The sequence below is a fragment of the Cygnus atratus genome, chromosome 18 (genome assembly GCF_013377495.2).
Source record: "Cygnus atratus isolate AKBS03 ecotype Queensland, Australia chromosome 18, CAtr_DNAZoo_HiC_assembly, whole genome shotgun sequence".
Taxonomy (NCBI): domain Eukaryota; kingdom Metazoa; phylum Chordata; class Aves; order Anseriformes; family Anatidae; genus Cygnus; species Cygnus atratus.
The window spans coordinates 6,078,501-6,099,523 of NC_066379.1; the positions used below are offsets into that span (position 1 = coordinate 6,078,501).

At 50.7% G+C, this 21,023-nt stretch overlaps 3 protein-coding genes and 2 non-coding genes across 6 annotated transcripts; 3 read left to right on the top strand and 2 right to left on the bottom strand.

Annotated features, from left to right (window-relative positions):
• Window positions 1–637: 637 nt before the first annotated feature.
• On the bottom strand, window positions 638–9,251 carry KCTD2 (potassium channel tetramerization domain containing 2). Its single transcript, XM_035558662.2, has 6 exons — window positions 8,943–9,251; window positions 7,519–7,627; window positions 6,765–6,856; window positions 5,981–6,076; window positions 4,664–4,789; window positions 638–4,044 (listed from the first exon to the last, which is right to left on the bottom strand). Exons 1-6 carry the CDS (start codon window positions 9,234–9,236, stop codon window positions 4,015–4,017), a joined length of 747 nt encoding a protein of 248 aa, XP_035414555.1. The 5' UTR covers window positions 9,237–9,251; the 3' UTR covers window positions 638–4,014.
• Window positions 9,252–9,332: 81 nt separating this feature from the next.
• ATP5PD (ATP synthase peripheral stalk subunit d) lies at window positions 9,333–12,507 on the top strand. 2 transcript variants are annotated; one of them, XM_050714320.1, is made up of 6 exons: window positions 9,333–9,491; window positions 9,955–10,083; window positions 10,784–10,880; window positions 11,700–11,771; window positions 12,045–12,170; window positions 12,307–12,507. In XM_050714320.1, exons 2-6 carry the CDS (start codon window positions 9,962–9,964, stop codon window positions 12,436–12,438), a joined length of 549 nt encoding a protein of 182 aa, XP_050570277.1. In that variant the 5' UTR covers window positions 9,333–9,491; window positions 9,955–9,961; the 3' UTR covers window positions 12,439–12,507. The 2 variants fall into 2 exon arrangements, with proteins under 2 accessions (XP_050570277.1, XP_035414554.1); XM_035558661.2 differs by having other exon boundaries at window positions 9,334–9,491; window positions 12,108–12,170.
• Window positions 12,508–13,296: 789 nt separating this feature from the next.
• Window positions 13,297–17,390, bottom strand: LOC118253829 (5-hydroxytryptamine receptor 3A-like). Its single transcript, XM_050714442.1, has 9 exons — window positions 17,345–17,390; window positions 16,998–17,158; window positions 16,218–16,327; window positions 15,446–15,612; window positions 14,571–14,731; window positions 14,219–14,429; window positions 13,871–13,990; window positions 13,569–13,711; window positions 13,297–13,311 (listed from the first exon to the last, which is right to left on the bottom strand). Exons 1-9 carry the CDS (start codon window positions 17,388–17,390, stop codon window positions 13,297–13,299), a joined length of 1,134 nt encoding a protein of 377 aa, XP_050570399.1.
• A 1,450-nt stretch (window positions 17,391–18,840) lies between these two features.
• On the top strand, window positions 18,841–18,913 carry TRNAR-UCG (transfer RNA arginine (anticodon UCG)). The gene has a single exon. It is a non-coding gene; the product is annotated as a tRNA-Arg (tRNA).
• Window positions 18,914–19,269: 356 nt separating this feature from the next.
• Window positions 19,270–19,342, top strand: TRNAR-CCU (transfer RNA arginine (anticodon CCU)). Its single transcript has one exon. It is a non-coding gene; the product is annotated as a tRNA-Arg (tRNA).
• The last annotated feature ends 1,681 nt before the right edge of the window (window positions 19,343–21,023 follow it).

Below are 21,023 nucleotides of genomic sequence, written 5' to 3' on the forward strand. Positions count from 1 at the left end.
TTTTCCACCCCCCCCCCCCCCCGTCCACCTCTTGTTTGTTCTGCTTTTGTCTTGGTGGTGGCAAGAATGCTGTCTTTGGCCTTGAGTGGGAAAGCAGAGAGCTGTTTGCAAGCCTCTGCAGATGTTCAGTGAGGACCTTTTGTAAGACAGGAAGGGGCAAAGCTGTCAGACCATCAGACCTTTCTGCCATGCATGCTGGACCACTCAAGTACGGGTTTAGTAAATGAAAAGACATCAAAATCCTTGTCCTGTCTTAGTAGCTCATGCTTAATGCTTGTATTAACATCCTGCTTGTTTGTGGGTGTCAGTGCAAGTGGTAAAAAGGTATGTAGTTTAGCTTCTTTTGTGTAAGAGAAAATCAGAAAAGTGCTTTGATTTTTGCTTTAGTTCTCTGAAAGTAACCAAGAAGGATTCCAAAACCTAATTAGATTTTCCTCTTGGCAAATCAGTGTTATAAATGAATTGGAGCCAGATGCGGGTTCCTAATCTGTGTTTCTTCCCCTGTAACGTAGTATTGCTGTGGAAAGTTGCAAATGGATGCAAAGAAAGCGGCAGGCTGCAGACTGTTTCTTCAAACTTTTCAAACCCATTTCAGAATCTTTATTTGAAAAAAAAAAAATAATCACAGCATCTCAAGTGTTATTCAAACACATTTAATAAACAAAGAGAAACAGTAGCAAAGGGCACTGACATGTGACAAACTGTACAAAACCTCCCGGTTTGCAGGCAAACCTGAGGGGAGGAGCCCACGGCCCAGCTGCAGGACTGGGGAGCTGCTCCGTCCCGTTGCCCTGCAAGGAACCATGCCCCCTTTGCCTCAGCCCACTCAGTCACCCCTGAGAAAATCTATTTTTAAAAATGTGCAGAAACAAAGACACTTTAAGAGGTTATTTCCAGTCTTGCCATAATGGAACAATTTAGGCCACTGGGAAAGTTGAAAAAAACAAAAGGTCATGCTCTCCGTTCCTAGGATTAATGCTTTCAAGTGAACCTTCCCAAGAGATGCAAGCACTCTTGGATATCCAGTAGCTCTACCCTTGCTCACTCACCCTACTCACAGCGTGCTTTTTTTTTTTTTTAGAGTGAATGGGACAAATTTATTCTTAATTCAGTGATGGTTTTGATATAGTTGTGACTGAGTGAAAGGCAACAGAAGGAGAAGCCCTGTCTTGAGCACAGAAGGGATGCAACTTGTGCATAATGCTGAGACCAGCCCTTGGTCTCAGGGCAAAGGTGACTTAGCATAGTCAGCAAAGGAGAAATCCTCCACTAGGAATGGACCTTCTGGGATGGATTTCATGCCTGGTCCTAAATATCGCACAAGTAGTTGAGTGTCCAGTAACAACCAGATCATTTTTCTACTGTTAGCTCTTTTTGTTGCACTTAAAGACCACACAGTTGAAGCCAAGGGGACTTCAATCTTCCCCTGGAGAACCAAGATGCAATGTTGATAGTCTTTCATATGTATCCGTTAAACAGCTGTTCCACTCAACTGGTAGTGGTAGTTTTTAGGCTCTCTGTGGCTCGGTGGGGAGAGCGATGGTATCGCTCTTGCATCAGGCAGTCTTCTGGTGGGCTTCCACACGTATGGTGCTTTTGGAGATATAAAAGAAGCAACGAGGTATTGTTTTTTATCTACTCGAGCTGTACTGGACAGAATGTCTCCCTTCACATGATCACTAGTGTTGCTATGAGCTCCATGGTTTGAACAGCAAGGTGCTCAGCTGGCAATGATGTGACAAATGCAGCTCAAGCAGTTCCTGTTGCCTTTAGCTTGCTATTTCTTGACAGTTCCTGGAAACTCCCTCCTCCAAGGAAGGGAGAGAAGACAGATGAATGTGAGAGTTAGAGGGCTTTTTAGGCTGTTAACTTGCATACATGCACTTGTTTTCTCAGCTGTGAGCACAGATGGACAATGACTGAGGCTACGAGATACTGACAGAGGAGAGATATCTATACACATCACAGTGTTATTTAGGCCCAGCCAAGGCGTATGGTCTAATCACACCAATACCATCTCAATACATTATAAACAGGGAAGATGGAGAGAAGGAGAGCTGGGTTCTTCAGCATGATGGCAAGCCAGCTGCGTTTCAACAGCCTGTAACTGACACGATGTGAATTCAAAGACATTTGGCGTGGTCAGTTGTTACCAGGATTAAACTAGCACAGATAATTGACCAGTCACTCTTGAGAATGAGGCAGAACCTCCAGAGGAGGAGGTATATTGGCAAAGAAGGATGGGAAAGGACAGGTCAGTGTACGTACAGAAGGACTGAAAAGAGGCCAAGTGCAGCAGTGTTGCTCAGTGCCTTTGCTGCATACCCTTTCTGCTGAACTGGCTGTCAGACCTTTAGTAATGTTTTGCTTCCCTTAAGGGTAGCCCTGTCAGCGTTACGTGATAAGGTGGGAAACATACCTATTTCTGCCTTAACACTTCAAGGAGACCACAGGTAGCTGAATTCCTCCAGAAAGAAGCCCAGCTCCTCAGTCCAGGTGAGGAATTTTCTGATACCTTACCGAGAATCACCTGCTCTGAGCAATGCCTGTGAATTCCAGCATCTCTGAAACTTTGCACTTACTGTCAGTTTGGGACTTGACTCAAAAGACCCAAATACCAGGACACTTAGGCTACAAAGAACAAAGCCAGGATGAAAGGAGAAAAACATGCAGCAGTGAATTCCTAGGAAATTCCATTTACCAGACAAGAAGGGACATGCCCTTGGTTAGGGATGGCACAGGTTAACAGAGGGGAAGCTGTGACTGCAGTTTGGCTAAGATTAGATTCAAGAGGCACAAACAAACATTTTGCACATCCATCCAAGGCATTCCAAAAAAAAAAGTCACAGAAGTCGATACATCACTTTGGACAAGAAACACTACAACAGTTTGGCAACTTTTCACCACCACCACCCCTCCCCAGCTCTGTGATGCCCCTCCGTAATTTGAGGTGGTCTCTTGAAGGTGGGTACATGAGGGGGCTGCAGATAAATCATTGCGTGTAAATAGGGGATCTCCTCCGCAAAGAATCTCGTGGGTGAAAAACCTACCTGCTTGCTACAGTACAAAAGAAATTCTGCCCTAAGTACTCTGGTGAGAAGGAAGGCAGTGGAGCTCATGCTGCTGGAGACAAGACAAAGCTGAACTTGGCAGCAACAAGTCCCTAACCTTGTGACTTTGCACCAGGCTAAGATATGGTCATGGCAAGGTAGTGAAGGGGAAAAGATGTTGCCGCTCTTCTTCAACAGAGAAGCGTACAGGACAGAACTATTATTCTACCACCATTCTGGGTGAACACAGGTCTCTTTTTGTTTATGCATGAGAAGCAATGGGCTTTGGAAGATGCCAGGAGCCCGTACGTAATAGCATTAACAGCATGACCCATGTTGGATGTACACACAACTCCCCTCCCCTTAGTATCTAAACTCAGCTCTTAGGAATTGAACAAGGAACAAATACAAAGCAAGAATGAAAAAAGTTCTTCCTTTTACACGTGGTTGCTTTGTTCCTCCTTTTAAAACCCTGTTCTGATCTGTGGGGGGGTGGCTGATCAGGAGGGGGAGCGTTGCAAGGTCCTTGCACTTTTCTGGTGGTGGTAGACCTGGGTGCAAGAAATGGCACAGCTCAAACAGATCTTCCCACCCATGGCAGCCTGTGCAAGGTGGGACTGACTACAACGGCCTGGGGACCTGAGCAACCTTTGCAAAGGTTCCATCTGGGAATCCAGCCCAGCCATTGTTGGAAAAATTCAATGCAGCGCTGGCCAAGAAAGTAAAACAGATACTTGTAGAAAGGACTATCCAACTGGAAGAGTCTCTTCTTTTCTTGGTTTCCAGAGTAGGAGGGAAGCCTTTGGTTCTGACCAGAATTACTCGCCATTGGCAGGACAGGCTCGGCTTTGCTTTGTGGTAGCTTGGTTACTGTACAGGGGCACGGTTGCACTGCGGAGAGATGCTCTGCCCAGCTAGATTGCCCTTTTGACATCTGGGATTTTTAGAGGAGTAGACGCTTGAATTACATCCGGGATCCTCGCTCTTGAAGAATCTGGAAAAAAAAAAAAAAGAGCCTTAACTCAGACAATTTCAGATGCATAAGCTCATGTTCCAAGTCTTTGGCTTTTGCAAAGGCAAGATGGACTAACAAGAGAAGGAATGAGAGCACCTTGCTGGCTTTTATGCTACCACAATGACTGTCAGGCTGGTTAAAATTGAGTCCCTTCTCTAGAAATCCCACTTAGCTGCCTTCCAGGAGTTAATAATATAATCTTTTGTTGCTGTCCTAGGGAAAAAGAATGGACTGAGGGAGAAAAAAGTCTGTCTCCTCCCTACAGCATGCTTCAACCACAAAATGTGACCAGTCTCAAAGGTCCTTGCTATGATGTCCTCCTTTTTCAAGTCATTCATCTATTTTTTTTTCTTACAGAATTACAAAATGGCCGAGGTTGGAAGGGACCTCTGAAGATCATCTAGTCCAACCCCTCTCCTGAGCAGAATCACCTAGAGCACATTGTGCAGGATGGCATGCAGGCGGGTTTTGAGTATCTCCAGAGAAGGAGACTCCACAACCTCTCTGTTCCAGTGCTCTGTCACATTGCAGTGCCCTCTCATATTCTGCCAGAACTTCCCTCTCATATTCAGTCAACAGGTCTGAGCAGACGCCTTACCTTCGCCTTCTCACTGGGCTCTTTGACAATGCCGTTGGTAGAATTGTTGAGTTCCCTAGACACAACACAGAGGAATTCTGCCTGGTCTTCGTTTCCGTAGTTATAGGAAGATCCAATGCTGATTAGCTGTGCAACAGGAGACAGCCAAGGTAAGGACTATAAACAAGTCTTGACTTCTGCTTTATTCCTGCAGTTGCTTTGTGAGCTACAGCTGTCCAGGGAGACCTGTTCTGACCTGAAGTGTCAACAAGCCAAACCCCTTCCAGCACCCTCCTGTATCACAGGCTTCTCTGTGCCTTTGTAAGGCAGACTTAGAAAAGCTCCAGAGCCCTCTAGTGGCACCTGGAGCCTCACGAAGAAATGTCTGTAATGCTGAACACATTTCCCAATCATTGAGGGCAGAAAGAAGAAAAAATAACATCAGGCTTTGCAATATATAATGTCTAATTCATATAACGGCAAGGCAGTGCAGACTCTTGGTCCAGGCTTCTCGATCCAGACTGTGTGTCTGTGTTGAACTTGTCTCAAATCTGGCTTTCTGACTTTGATGTATAAACACTGGAAAGGCAATTCTTTACCACAGGTAAATGTTGGATTAACTAAGGGACATGTAGCAAACTGGCACCACTCTTGGCATACAAGCCATCAGGATGGAATTTGATAACTGCATAAATAGGATTATGTTATATTACTGTTATGAGAGGTCCGGACTCAGTCCAAGAAATCCCATCTGTCTCATATTTATCATTATTACATTAAAAGGACATCCTAGAGTGCAGGGCTAATTTGTCTTTTACAACTCTGTTCTGCTTTCCAGATAGTAAACCCAAAAAAATCTGAGGAAAGCAATGTGGTTCTTATCAACTGTGTATATCCAGGAAACTTTAATGTGTAGTGTGCACCCTAACTTCCATGTTGTAATGGATTTTAAGAGAGAGCTTCATATTTGAGGCATGTGCAGTCAGCAACCTTCCTACACAGATGACTACTGATAGTTTCACTGTAGCAAGACTGGGGGGCTGTCATTACTGACCTGCAGTAACATAAATAGGTTTTTGTTTGTGTTAAGGGCAAAAGAGAGCCACAAGAAACGTTTTTTTTTTGTTCCCCTGGTCCCTGCTGCTTTGACCTTTTAAGCTGTTGGATACTTCCACACCACACACCACTATTTACTCAACAAATGCATGGTATCTTTTGATAGATTTCCCAAACTACTGAATCATGGGTGGATAGAATAACGTATTTCCTTTTAAAATAGCACATTTCAGTTATCCTACGAAACCAGACGGCTGCTCAAGTCAGACTGCTTATGGGTACCTGTTCAAATTTCCACCCATCAGACATAGTGGACACCATCTGTGTGAGCTCTTCCTCCTGGCACTGCAGGACTCTGTACACATGCTTCACAGGTCCCTAAAGCATGGGGAATAAAAACAAGCAGGAGTTAAATAATTGTTGCACTGGTATCAAGCAAGGAAACTAATTAGCCTAAACTAATGAGGTCTGCTCTGTCTGTGTTATTTGAGGAAGTCTGAGCCACGTGGACTGAGGTTTCATCTTTGTGACTATCCAAGCAATTCTAAAATGGGTACAGACAGTTTGTACACTTCTCTTAAAAGCCTTCCAGGTGCCTAAATGCAAGTGAAAGCAACGCTACTTTGGTTTTTGAAGCCATTTACTGCTTTTTGAGACTTTCCTTCTGAAATTGAATCTCCTGAGTATGTTAGTATCAGTAATGGGAAAAATTGCCACAAAAAGACAGCTATACAGGGCAGAAAACGGTTTGGAGAAGAACTGAACTACTCTTTACCTCCTGAGGCTGTGTGTTTTGGCTTGTAACTCCCCATCTTTGCTCCCAGCCCTTTTCTTTAACTGTTCATCGCCTTTCCCTGCAGCGTTAACAAGATGACTGTGGCCTGTGCTTGTGAAACCGTAATGGATACTTTTTCCTAGCTGTGCCTTGGATCTAACGAAAAACACGGATTCCTGCTGTTAAAGACAACTAAGCTAAAAAACTGTCACTGGACGTGCCTACAGCCACGCATCCTACTAGGCTACAGAAAATGACTGACTTCAGAACGCAAATTTTCATGTGCATTACTTGAGAGGTTCTGTTCTCGTTATCCCGTATCCGCTCCTTCACCAGTCGCACGAGAGATGCGATATTGTAAAACTCGGCTTCTTCCAGGACCCCTAAGAAGGGAACGAAAAGCAGAGACAGAAGTTCTGTGACTTTATACAGGGCAGAATGAAGATGATTCAGCTACAAGGATGCAACGCCTGCTGCTGCCTCCAAATCTCACCCACATGTAATAAAATCCTCGGGTGCTGAATAAGACTGCCATGGATCTCACAGTTCCCAGGCTGGAAGGAGGTGACCAACTAGCTGCCACCTCCTTCTGTGGCTTACAGGGTACTTAAAGATTATCCCCCTTTCCGTGGGCTTAACGGAAACCGCATAGCACAATCTCTGTGGTGTTCCCTCACTGAGGGAAAGTCACCAAAGCTGCTTGCTTGTGCAGAACTGCTGTTAGTGCTGCCTGTGGAGGGAGAAGAGATGTTCTATCAGATGGCTTGCTAAAAGAAGCCTTTGAGCTAAGCAGAGCAGTGATGGGCTGTACCATAAACTAGGGGCCTCTGCTTCCAGAATGATGCAGAATCTGGTGATTTAATCCCTTTTAACATGCATCCTTCTGGGAAGCTAAATACTAGCAGCACTGCTGGGAACTGTGGCTTGCTCCTGCTCCTACACATTGCCCTGTCGGTGCCCTGACGTGCTCGGACACGTTTCTGATGGCAGCTGTCATGCTTCTATCAAACAGCGCTTCTGGTTCTACCCCGGATTTTTCTCTTACCTTCTTCTGCGAGCTCCTTGTTTATGATAAGCTTCCCGTGGCGGAGGTAGTTCAGTATTGGACCAAAATAGGTGGGATCTCTATCGATGAGATATGCACCTGTCTCATCCTGTTGAGTGTGCACAGGAATGAAGCAGGCATAGTTAAATGGTACTAGAAGAAAAGATAATTTCATTTGAAAACGATAAATAGAACAGTTTTTCTTTAAGAAACGGATTCCTTTGCCTGTAAAAGTTGAATTAGTGACTCCACACTTTATCCAATGTTTTTTTCAGTATCTGAGCTCAGCTACAAATGTTGCAGCTCGATGGTGCTGGAAGATGCCTCACATTAAGTACTTCTATGAACAGTTTATATAACCAAAGAGAAAAGCAGCGCTTAAGTTTTTTTTCACTGCAATAATAAAAAAAACAAAGCTGGCATTTGTGCTCTGTCTAATCTTGTTTTCCAGACTAGCTTATCTAGGCGACTCTGGGGGAAAAAAAAAATTGGATTTCCAGTTCTGGTAAACAGCATACGAGAGTTAAACTTCAAAGTAGGTGTGTGGTTTTCTTCCTACCACTAAAAATGCAAATTGCAGTGCCCCAGCCCTGTCTCCGAGCAGTGTCTGGCAGGCTGGCATACAACAACTAACATCATCAGCTCACCAACGGTTCACGACTAAAGCATCTCCCGAACCAGCCTGGAAGGGCTGACAGAGCCTATGCAGGAGTCTTCCACATCATTTCCTTAAAGCAACGTCTGACCTGCCAAGCAGGCTGCTTTAAAGTGGTAAAAAAAGTGAAGGCTTCTGGGTGAGGTGCTTGGGGACAGGGTTCAGGGGGTGACATGGGTGGCAGGGGGAGGGTTGGAGCAGATGGTCTTGGAGGGATTCTCCAACCCTAGTGATACTGTGATGGATTCTGTGATCACCGCCTCTATTTGCTGAGGCTGGTGGCTTATTGTGGTCACGAGGAGGTTTTGTTACAAGGAGGTTTTAACTTCCAGGTAAACTCTTAAGCAGCAGGAGACCTGAGCGATTCTCAGTGTGACCTATCCAGAAAATATTTACAGAGCCCCGTGCGGCGGATCCCACAAACCCCTGCAACCACAAGAAGGACCCCAAACAGAACTGCAAAACCCTTACGATACCCTGCAATCACAAAAACAACCACCCACGAAACCCTTACGATAACCGCCGGTGGCTTCAAAAGAAGCAAAGCAGCTGCGCTGCGACCTCTTGTAAGAGCGGCTCACGCCAGAAAGCAGCCCTAAACGCAGCCCGCTGCGAGCCCCGTTCCCAGGAGCGTCGCCCCCGTCCCCTCCCCGCTGTGCTGGGGCTCGGGCCCTGCAGCAGCAGCACGGGGGGGTCCTCGGCGGGACGGGGCCGGACCGGGGGGGGGGGGGGCAGGACGGGGACCGGGGGCTCCCCGGCGCGGCCTCACCTTGTCGGAGCCCAGCTCGGGCCCGTCCTGGCAGCAGAGGCGGCACAGGAAGGACTTGGGCTCCCTGCACAGCGTCTGCCGGGTGCTCACGAAGTACGTGCCGCCCACGTTCAGCCGCACCCACTTGGAGGCGGCCGGGGCCGGGGCCGGGGCCGTGCCCAGCGCCGTGCCCGAAGCCCCCGGAGCGGCCGAGCGGGGGCTGGGCGGCCCCGGCACCCCCCCGGCACCCGGCGCCGGGCCCGGGCTGGGGGTGCGGCCCCTGGGCGGCCCCTCCGCCGCCGCCAGCTCCGCCATGCCCGGCCCGCTCAGCGCCTCCTCGCCGCCATCGCGCCCGCCGCTTCCGGGGCGCGGAACCGCTTCCGGGGCACCGCGGGCGGAAGCGGAACCGGAGCGGGGGGGGGGGGGGGGCGCAGCGCCGAGGGACGGCGGCGGCGGCGGCGGCGAGGAGCTTCCGGGAGGGTGTGGTGAAGCCACGCCCCTTCCGGTGAGAGGGGGCGGGGCTTCCGGCGCGTCACTCGGCGGCGCCAGGGACGGCGGGCGCTGCTCAAGGTGAGCGGGGCCCGGGGGGGGGCTGGGGGGGGGCGGCTCCCGGGATGGCGGCGGGGCCCTCCCCCAGCGCCCCCCCTCCCGGTCCTAGGCCTCGTCCGGTGCCCCCCCGGTCCCGGGCCTTGTCCCGTGTCCCCGCCCCCCCCGGTCCCAGGGCCTCCCCGGCCTCCCCTCCCGGTCCCGTGCTCCCCCCGGTGTCCCCCCGCCGGTCCCAAGCCCTGCCCCGTGCCTCACCCCCCCCCCCCCACGTCCGCCCCCCCCCCCACCGGTCCCGGGCGCTCCCCAGCCCCCTCCCTCCCTCAGTCCCGGCCCCTTTCCCCTGTCCCCCACGGTCCCGGATCCCCCCCCCCAGCCCTGCCCCACCCTGTCCCGGTCCCCGTCCTTGTCCCCGTCCCGTGCCCCCCCCCCCCAACGCTCCCCCCTCTCTGACCTCCCTCCCGCCGCTATCCCCGTCTCCCTGCCCCAGCCGCAGCATGGCGGGCCGCAGAGCTGCTCTCAAGGCCATCGACTGGGCCGCCTTCGCCGAGAGGGTGCCCGCCAACCAGCGAGCCATGTTCAACGCCCTGAAGACCCGCAGCGACGCGCTGTCGGCCCGGTGAGTGCCGGCCCCGCGCCCGCCGCCGACGGCTCCGGACCTCGGTGGGCTGCGCAGCCTCTGCAGGCCCAGCTTGAGCTGGTGGCCGTAATTATTGTCTTACAAAATGCTCCAGGAGACGTTAAAACGGGCCGTCTTCAAGACAGCCGTTGGTTTAATCTTAGTTTTCAAATCATCTTTGCTTAATCCTCCTCAGTGAAATAATAATTGCGGCGTCAAAGAGCAGTTCTGTGAAAGCAGTTTGCTTTGGTGTGTTGGAAACATATTTTTAAAGCTTTGTTGCTCTTTTAGATGCCGCACAAAGGGACGAGTTCTGTCAGGTGCTTTGGCATCTGCCGCTTGATGTGCGTGGGCTGTTACAGGTGCTGTCACTGCCTGCCTCTGAGTTAGTGCTGCGAAAACTGCCCAGCTCTTCTTCAAGGGCTGCATCCAGGTGCTGCGTGCAGCAGGGCTGCAGGCTGAATTTGCCTTGTCCATGCAGAGAAGTCTGTTTCAAGGGTGGGGGAAGTTGCAGGGTTGGCTCTTTGTTAGTTGCTCATGAGAAACTTGGAGATATTTGCAATTAAGCTTAGCAGGCTCTGCTAACGCTCTGGAAAGTAATTGTGGCAGAAAGCAAATGACGGTGCGAGGTTACTGCTGGCCCTGGTGGTGACTGCTGTGCTCTGGCCCTGGTGGTGACTGCTGTCCCCTGTCCCCTTAGGCTGGCCAGCCTGCCGGAGAAGCCCCCCGCCATCGACTGGGCTCACTACAAGGCTGCCATTGCTAAAGCCGGCATGGTGGACGAGTTCCAGAAGAAGGTCAGTACCTCTGTCAGCCTGCACGTTGATCTTCTTTGGAGGCTTAAATGGGGAACGTCTTGGAGTGGGAAATACCAGAATTAAGGTGTTTGGAGTTTCGGTAAGTTTCCTCGCTTCGTGTCCCGCAGCTGGTGTCGCTCACCGTGAGGAGGTCACTTCAGTGCCATCTCTCAGGGTGAAACCTGGGGCACCGTACAGTGAGAAAGCTGGTGAAGGAAAACTCAATACATCCTTGTGTCTGCGGGAGTGGGCTCGGGTAGTGCCTCTCCTGGAGCAAACGGCTGGTGAGAAGCGCAGGTCTGCAGACCAGGGAAAGTGCAGAGCTGGCTGGTGCCTGCAGGGGTTGCCGTACCCCATAGGAACGAGGGAGGCTTCTGCTGAAGGTCACGCGCTGCCACTGGCAGTAGGGAAGCTGGCTGCTGCGAGACTGCAAGGGCCCACAGACCTCAGCTGGATCTGGAAACTTTGTCTTGGGGAAAATCTGACTGTGATGGGACAAGTCTTAAGATGGTGTTAGACTTCCTTGCTTCCTCGTGATGCTGTGCTTTGCGCTCCGTGGTGCTGTGGTGAATGTGTGTAGCGTTGTGTGTCCTGGTGATGCTGTGCAGTTCAGAAAAGGTTGCTTGAAGCATCCCGGTGAGCAGTGCTGCCTGTGAAGTACACGTTCAAGCTGCAGGGATCAGTTTTAGAAAGCTCAGTTGTGAGCGTGTCTTAGGGAGAAAGGAGAGAACGGCCCCCTGCTGCTAGGGAAAATGACCTTGGTGTGAAGGATTATTTCAAGCAAACAAACCATTTAAAGTTTTCGCCTTCAATTTACAGTTCAGTGCACTGAAGATTCCTGAACCCGTGGATACACAAAGTGCTAAAATTGATGCTCAAGAACAGGAATCTGTAAGTATTTACGCTGTGCCCAAAGGCCGGGCTTGTCCCTGACCTCTGTGCAGATGGGAAGGGGTGAGAAGGAAGGTGTGTTCTGCGTGGTCGTCTGCGCAGGCAGGGCAGCCTGAGACGGAGCACGGCTCTGGTCTTTGCAGGCTCTTGGCTCAGCAAGATCATCTCTGCACTGGGGAGGGTTTGGCTGTTTGGGGTTTGATCAAGATTTTGTTGATTTATCTAGTGTCAGGTTAGTTAATTTTACTGCAAACTTAGTGTGTGGGCTTGCAGGCTCGCTTCAGGTTGTTGTCCTGCATCGTAACCGTGTTCACCACGTCCTTTGCTGTCCTCCAGGCGAAGAACACCGCTGAGTACGTGCAAGCTTCCAAAGCTCGGATTGCCCAGTATGAACAGCACGTAAGTCTGGACGTTGCTTAGGGAATATTCTCTTTAGTCCTGCCTGGCTTACACCTTGTTCTTTCCTGGGTGTGTGCTTTGCTCTTTCTTGCTGACAAGTGACCTGTAACACTTCTGTCTCTGCTCCTACTTCAAGCTTCAGAAGCTCAAAAGCATGATTCCCTTTGAACAAATGACAATTGAAGACATGGCTGAAGCCTTCCCTGAAACCAAACTGGATAAGGAGAAGCATCCATTCTGGCCTCACAAACCGATTGCTGATCTGTAAGCTGGTCTGGAAGCAGTTTGTCTAACGACTGTCAGATTCTATGATCTAAATAAAGTATTTTCCCTCCTGTCTGTGGCTTAGATCGTAGATATGAGGTTGTACGGTTTTGAGAAATGCGGAACTGTGGGTGGCTGTGCAAACAGGCGGGTTTTCCTGGATTTTCTCATTTACCTGTGAACTTGATTTTTGTAGCAAGTACCAAGATCCCAGAACCTGACGATAAAACCGATTCCTAGTGCAGCATCTGTAACACAAGCAAGCCATCCATTCCCCGTTGTAACCACATAGTGCTGGGAATGTAGTTCAGTATCGAGCTTCTGCTTGTTTGTAGCCTTTGCGGAGGAGTTCTTGCTCAGGAGATGGACTTACACTCCAGCACCACGAAAGGAGTTGTATTTAGCAGTGATCTATGATGCAGTGGGAGGTATCCCTCAGTTTTATGGGCAGTGGTCTGGGGCTGTTTTCGAGTTGTGGTGGTTTAGGTGCAGTCAATTGCAGTAGGAGTTGAAGGTTTGTAAATGAGAATAGGTTCAGAAGTTTGATATTGAAAAACTTCCCAAGTATCACCCCGTTAATCCTGGTTATCCTGCTATTCTCTGTCTCGGATTTCTGAATGATGCAGACCTCAGTAATCACAAAAACAATACAACAAAGACTTTGTACTTGCATTGATTTATTTAATTACCTAAGGTGGAACTCTTAACCACCATTCCTCAGAATGGAAACATCTCCATGACAAAAAAGGACATTAATTCCCTTTTCCTGTTGTAAGGGGCATGTGGTTGTGGTAAGAATTACTGTCAGATGGAAGGAAGGTACAATCCCCTGATTCCACTACTGTTTTGTACAAGTACTTTGCTAGCCCACAGAGCACTGCAAGAACATACATAGTTTTACTGAACTAGGGTACAAAGCGGGTACCATGCAGATCTTATGCCCTGGTTTGTTTTTTAATTTAGGCAAGTGAAACATTTGCAGTTCTATGAACCAAGCAGGAGAAAAAAACGAGACAGCAGAGAGATGAGAAACAATAAAATTGAGAGTGAATGAGCTGGTCCCTAGCTGCTCCATTTTATAGAGATAACAGCAAAAAAAAAGAATGACAAGAATAAGTGACTGTAGAGAAGCACCTTCTCCAGAACTGGTAGAACTGGGTCCTGCTCCTGTGGTTTCCAGCGGGGCTTGGCTTGCTGCCCCTTTTCCTGGGTCTTCTTGGCAAGGTGTTTCATGGCCTGGTTGTTGGCGTCTGTCGTTGCCAGCTTGGTGTGACTACCTGCAAAGAACAGATGTCAGAGTAGGGCAGTTGGTGAATGACTGCCAAGACCAACCTGGGGCGCTGGTTGCCCAGAGGAAACCCGCCCTCACTCGAACCTGAAGTTCAGGTAACCTGGACTGCTCGGCTCAGAATTTATTTTATTTTTTATTTTTTTACCTTGCTGGATGCTTCCGAGAGCCTTGTCTAAGCGTAGGGATTTGTGCTGCTGATGCAGCAGGAAGAAGGTGTCTAACACAGCCATGATCATTAACAGGAAGGTGCCTAAGAAGAATATCACTGCAGAACAATAGGAAAACATTTATTAATTGGCGCCATTTTCTTGAATCTGTAATCTTGCCTGTGTTCACTTGCATTGTGAGGAAGGGGGAAATTGCTGTCTCCAGCAATATGGTAAAATTTAGCTGTTACTGGTATGATTTGTGGGTCCATAAATGCCCAGTAGCCTTTCCTAGCATTGGTACCTGTGTAAAAATCCGTTAGTCTTTATTCAGTAGAGGTGGATACCTATTATGGGTGGTTCGTTGGAGGAAGTAGGAAGCATGTTGTTGAGAATCACGGCTAACATGGAGCTGCCCAGGATGATGGAAATCTGGAAGCTGATTTTCTCCTCGAGAGAGCTGGGTCCAAACAACACAGCCATATCGAGCAGGTACAGTGCGCACGTTGGCAGGATCAGGTTCAGAATATACAGAGTAGGTCGTCTCTCCATGGAAATCTGTTGAAGAAGGTAAAATAAATGTAGGTAAGAGATAAAATAATGTGTTGAGTGACTGCTCGTTCCCTAATGTGAAAAACTATCTGGTTTCATTTTTTATTTTTGATATTGGTGCAATATAATATGAATGTACTGCGGTACCTTGTAGACGATCACTGGATATTCTTCATCATCCAACCCTTCTCTGTATTCACTGATGCTCAGGTTGGTGAACTTCCATTCTCCATCAGTTATGAAGTAACTCTGGCTGTTTTTCATCATCTCAGCTGGTGTTCGTTTGATTTTCATGACAAGGTCTGTTACTGCTTGGGCGAGGGGGAGAGAAGGGGAAAAGCTGCGGAATTTAGTTTTCTATAAAAGATTAGTTATTTCCCCTCCCTTTCCCTCCCAACTAAGGGTGCATGCAGATGGGGAAAGGCGACGGTTCTTGCACTGCTGAGGTTTCTTAGTCCATGAGGGAGAGATGTAAAAGGACTGCAGTGCAGAGTCTTGGCTGCACCTCTGCGAATGTGGAACAGAGGGGAAATCTGGTGGGTCAGGACAGTTGTCCTTTGCAGATGGCACCTTGGGGGATTTCATGGCACCTCTGCTTATTTTTCAACCTTTCCTCTTGGGATGAACTCTGATTGCTGTTTGGAGCCCTGAAATCAGCCTTAATTTCCTCTAATTTTCATGGCTTTCGGGTATGTTTAGAGGCTGGTTCTGCAAAAACATTTGTGAGCAAGTAGCCTTGTTGCAAGCTGGTCACTTGGTTTGTAAAGACCAGTCCCAAGGGGAAGACTTGCCAGAGAACATCCCAAATGCTCCCAGAGATGTTGCTGGGAAAAAATGCCCAAATAAGATGACTCTTAGCTCGTTTTCCCTGATGTTACATGACCTCAACCCCTGTAACCAGATAGCACTCCCCTAGCAGCGTGCGGTGCTGCTGAGGGAACCCAGGATCAGCCAGCGCCCACCTCATCTATTCCTTCTGCAAGTTTAGCCCCGTTGTGGTAAAACTTAGCTTGCCACTGTACCTGGGTAGAGAAATGAAGCTATACTTATGTTGCACGTCTGGGTGTCGAAGGGGAACTTGAGGATCATCAGGCTGCACGTTAAGGTAACCTGGAAGGGGTGGCTTGTGTTGAAGGTGCCATTGTGCGTGACAACCATGTACTCCAAGTCCGACTTCTGTTCGTTCACCCTGCAGGAAACAAAGATGGGGAGTGACGGAGCTCCAGGATGCTGCAGTGCTCCTAAATCCTACAAAAGCCTGGGCTGTAAGCATCCATTTGGGGGGGCTCCATGCTGTCACACAGCCATGGGATGCAGCAGTGTGCAGGAGAGCAGCAAGGAGAGGAAACCTGGGGCTTGTGCTTCCCACCCTTACCCGGGGAAAGGGCTCACTGGCTGGCTCTCTGCTGTGCTGCCTCCCCATCCTTTCCCCCTGAAGCTAAAGAGCTAGTGGCTGTGCCCAACCCTCTATTAGATCCAAAGTGATCTACCTGGTGTCCTATAAAAACTGCTAAGGGTAATTTCATTTTGCTACATCACTTGTCCCTGCCGTTTCTTCAGGTTTAACTACAGCCTAGATGGGGTATTTCTGGAGATGCTACAACATTACTGAGCCACAAAGTGCTTTGTATAAACTCTTCCCAGTATTACAAGTCACGAGGTTCTTGGTTACACTTAGCTTACAGGAACAGCTTTTAATCAAATGAGTTTATCCCATTTCCTACAACATTACCAACAGTTTGCATCCACAGTATTTCTCTTGAGCCAGTAAATAAAAAGGAAAGGAGGACCTACCGTTCTAAAATGAAGATGGGGGGCGACCAATAGGAATCCATTGGCAGAACAATTTTGGAGATGTTGCAGAAATCCTGCGGGTCCCAAGTCACAAAGGCGTTCCTCCACTCCTGGGGGCAGAAGGTGCAGGAGAGAGATGAGTGCTGGGCTCAGCCCCAGCCATTGTGCTGGGTGTCACAGGAGGGAAATGGTCTGAAGGAACGGTCTGAAGGAACCTACCAAACTCAACATGAAATAAAAAGTGACTGTCTGCAGCTTTTCAGCCTAGAGAAACAGAATGGGAGAGATTTAGCTGATTTTCTTAGCTACATCCTGTGCAGAGCCCAGGAGCTCTCCACTGTTGCTCCTGAAGCAGGATTGTGGAAACTCAGCCCAGGAGGAGAGGTCGAGGGTCTTGGTCCTACGACTGAAGAGAAGAGTGGAAGCATCAGTTCCCGTGGTTTGAAAAATACAGATGTTGGCATTAACAGACCGGTGCTCTGCAATCCTGTCCGAATTGCTTAGTTAAGGCACTCCGTGCAGTTCTTCCTAGAGCCTGGTCTAAAGCAGGCTGTTTGCCTTGGCCTGCTTTCCAAGTTTTTCCTAGAAGAAGGTGTGAGAAAATACTCCAGATCTTCCCCAAATGCTTTCAAACAGCAGGAAGCTGAAGAAGTGGAAGGGGTTGATTCTTGTACCTGTGGCCTTGCTGGCCCAGCCCTGCCTCACAAAAAACTCAGGCTTCGACCACGCAATTGCGCATTTCTGGGCTATAAAGACTTGAGAGGAGCTTTGCGTCCTTACCACAGAGAGAATAGCTATCAGCATGAAATCCATGTTCACTTCCAGAGGCTCCTTCCAGTTTGTCTTTGGCAGTATGTGCGCGTGCAGCTTGCTGTGGGAGGTGATGTTCAGGTGCTCGATGACATCGTAGTACGTGCAGATGTACCTGGGAGCAGCCCCTGCTAGGAAAAAAATCCACTTGAATCAGAAAAGGATCAGGAAAGGTCTCAACCTGTGAATGAGAGATGTACCAAAAGAGAAAGGGTATGGAGCTGTGGGTATGGAAAGCATCAATGACCCAGGCAAACCCCTTCTCAAACTGACCAGAACAGAGTTCCTCAAAGCTTTTCTAGTCCTCATTAACTTACCTGTCCCAAGAGAAAGGGTGAGGATAGCTATAAAAGCTCGCTGCATCTTCTCCTGCTTCCAAATAAGGAGGCAAATGGTACTGTGTCCCTTACGGATGGCCCAAGACGCGTCACTTGTGATGTGGAAGTTGATTTGGTATTTATTAATGAGGGATGGGTATTTTGTAAACAGAAGCCGGACTCTATATTTGCATTGGAAGGAAGACTTTGCTAATGGATTTATGCACTCAGCTGGCTCTTGGGAGTGGTCTTTAGTTGTGGTGAGGGAATCAGAAGGTCATTAAACAAAAAATCCAACAATTTGAGGGAGAGGGAAAGAAAGGGCTCATCTCCACAGAGAGGAGGCTAGGAGCCAGAGCTGCTCAAGAGCAAATCTTCCCTCATTTACAGGGCTTAGAGGCTGCTGCAACCCCACTGAAATGGAATAGGAATTAGTGCCTGTGTGCCACGAGGGGTGCCGGGGGGCGGAGGAGAGGCTGCTCCCCCTTCAGCCTGGTCCTGCTCCGTGGCAGCCCAGGGTGTGGGGCATTAGAGTGTGTCCCCAGCTCCTAAAGCACCGAGCCTTTCTTGCACCCACTGATTTTTCCATTTCCATCTCCTTGCTGATCTCCTGTGCTCTGGAGGTGCTGCTCCAAGTCCTCAGAGCTAAGATGAAGGTCTCAGACTTTTTTTTTTTTTTTGAGAAGTCTGAGAGGGGAACAGCCCTGGTGAATGTGTGCTTGGAAAAAGTCCCATTCACCTGCGATGTCGGAGGTGGTACCTGAGCCCTGTGGCCTCTGGTTGTGGGAGACAGGAGGAGGGAAGCGTATGCGCTACAGAACAGCGGTGGAATCAGACAGAAGGGGCATGGGGAGAGGAGCGACCCGTGTGGTGGGGCTCGGGGGGTGTTGGCTGTAGGAGCTAATGCTGGTGGGCATCGCTGGAGGTGAGACAACAGTGACCCCACTGAGCGGTGCTAGGACTTGTCCTCCAGAAGCCCTTACATCCACCAGCAGCAGGTGGGATGTGAGCAGACTGGAGCTGTGAATCTGTTGCGCTGCTCTGACAGCTTTTGGTATCCACGGTGTCTTGCTGCCATAGGGTCCTCGGTTCTGCTTCACTCTCTGTGTGACATCCCCCCCCCCCCCCCCCCCGTGCAGCTCCGCATGGGGTGCTCTCGGTGGGTTTCAGCCCCCCCATGCAGTGTCAGGTGGGGAACAGGCACACCCCATTTGCCTTTTGCAGGTTTTCTTGGTCTCATCCATCACCCCTCCCCGCGGGGCCCCCAAACCTTCTGCAGCTTGCAAGGCATGAAGGAGGGAAGGATGGACGGAGGGAAGGAAGGATGAAGGGAGGGAAGGCAGGATGGAATGAAGAACAGAGGGAAGGCAGGACAGAAGGAGGGAGGGCAGGACGGACGGACGGAGGGCAGCACAGCCGTACTGCGGGCCCCGGGTGGGAGCGGGCGGTGGGCGACGCTGGGGGTTGGCGGCATCGGCGGGGGCTGCAGCGTCCGTGACCGCGTGGCCTAATGGATAAGGCGTCTGACTTCGGATCAGAAGATTGAGGGTTCGAGTCCCTTCGTGGTCGCCTCTCCTTTTTTCCCCTCTTTCCCATCGCTCTCCCTCTTTTCCCCTTCCTTCACCCCTCACCACCCCTCAGGGCGGGGGTCCCACGCGGGTTTGGTGCCCCCACGCCCCATTTCCCCTTGTCTCGACCCCCACGGGGGGGGGTTCCCGGCTTCTCCCCGCTTTCCCCCATCCCACCGGAGGATGCGTGGCGGGGGCAGAGGGACGCGAGGCCGCGTGTGTCCGTGTGTTCTGCGTGTCCCCGCGTGTCCCCGTGTCCCCATGTCCCCCGTGGGAGCACCCACACCTCCCGCAGCCCCCGCACCACCAGCGGCGGGTCGGGGCCGTTCGGCCGGGCGGGGACGCACCCCCAGCGCAGCCCCAGTGGCCTAATGGATAAGGCACTGGCCTCCTAAGCCAGGGATTGTGGGTTCGAGTCCCATCTGGGGTGAGCTTCTGGGTGCCGCCAGCCTTTTTTCCGATTTTTTCCTCCCCGTTTCGGTGCTGCGCTCCCAGGCGTGCTGGTAGAAGCGGTGGGTGGGTGGGGAGGAGGAATTTCTCTTCCCCTGTGAGCCAGGAAATTAATTAAGGAGGTTAATGCGATGGGAGCACCCAGAACTGGGCTCTGCAGGCAGAGTAAAGGAAAGCTGCTGGAGGGGCACGTCTGAGCGCACCCTCTGCAGACAGTTTGCAAGGGGGGTGACCACAGAGGGAATGCAGGGGGTAAGAGGTGGACCAGGACAGGCTTTTGGGGGCAGAGAGATCCAAGCAGCAGCTCCAGGCTTTTTCGCTGTGCCAGCAACAGCCAAGGCATGCAGGCGAGGCTGTCTAGATAACGAGATTTTCTGCTCCTGGCCAGTGGTCCAAGCTGAGATCCCATGAGAAAGGGAAGCGACGAGGAGCTGTTGCAAACCTCCCCAGGCTTTGGTGCGAGGGTGGATGCCTTATCCAGCAGCAGGGCGTGCAGCCAGGCATGATATCCCAGCAGCAAAACCTAAAGTGACGTTTCTTTCCAAGTAATTTCTCTCTGCTAGGTGTGGGAGGAAATGACTCTGCTGCCTGGAAAGCAGCAAACCCTGAGAACCGGCCCTGCCAATACCCCGGTGCTGGACCCTGAGCAGCCCTGGGCAGTGACCTGCTGCAAGCTGCAGGTCCTGCACTGCTCAGCAAGCCCTGCCTGCCCTGGAGCCTGGGGAAAGGGCTGGGAGGTGCCTCCAGGCTGGCGTTACCTGGGACCAGGGTGGCAGAAGCCCCCAGGAGCCATCTGATGCTGTTCAAACTCTGGGAAGGACACAAAACTCAGCATGCTTTCAGTTTCAGGAACAAGGTGACCTCTTGGCTTCCTTTGTGCGGTGTTTTCCTTGATTCTTCTCCTGGAAGTCACGCTGGGATCTCCTGGCAGCATCATGAGGGGCCCTGGCTGGTTCAGTGCATGGTCTGGGTGACTCCATCAATGATGGGCTTCACTCTGGTGGCACCAGGTTGTATTTCTGTTATTTCTCTCCTCTCCCACCTCCGGGAGCAGCAGAAAGCTGAACGTGTGCCGCTCCTTAGGAGCCGCTTTGCCAGCCGGCAAGCAAGGACCGTGGTGCAGGAGGGGGAATAAAACAGCCCCAGCAATAAGCAGGAACACGGGACTTCCTCAGGGCTGCCAATTCCCTGCCGGTGGGCAGAGGGAGCAGGTACAGGCAGCGAGGAGCTCGTTGCAGCCCTCCCTACAGCCCCGGGGTGGGATCGCCGCGGTGGAGCAGCCGGGGCCAGGCGGGGACTCGAACCTGCGGCTTCCAGCTCCGCAGTCGGGCGCCCTCCCCGCGAGGCCACGCGGGCCCCAGCGCACATCTGGCGCGGAGCCCCCGCCCCCGGGAAAAAGGTGAAAAAAAAATAAATAAAAAGAGGTAAAACCTCCTGTAGGGGCAGGAGAGGTAAAATATCCTGGGGGTGCAGGAGACGTAAACCTCTTGTGGGTGCAGGAGATGTTAAAATACCTGCCCTGCCCTGCAGCTCTTTTACCTTTTTAGGATTAGATGAGAAACAGGTTTGGGGGAGAAGCGAAGCTGAACCACGAGGAGCGTGAACCACGAGGAGCGTGCAGGAGCTATTATCGATGCTACGCAGGTGAGAACAGGAGCTTA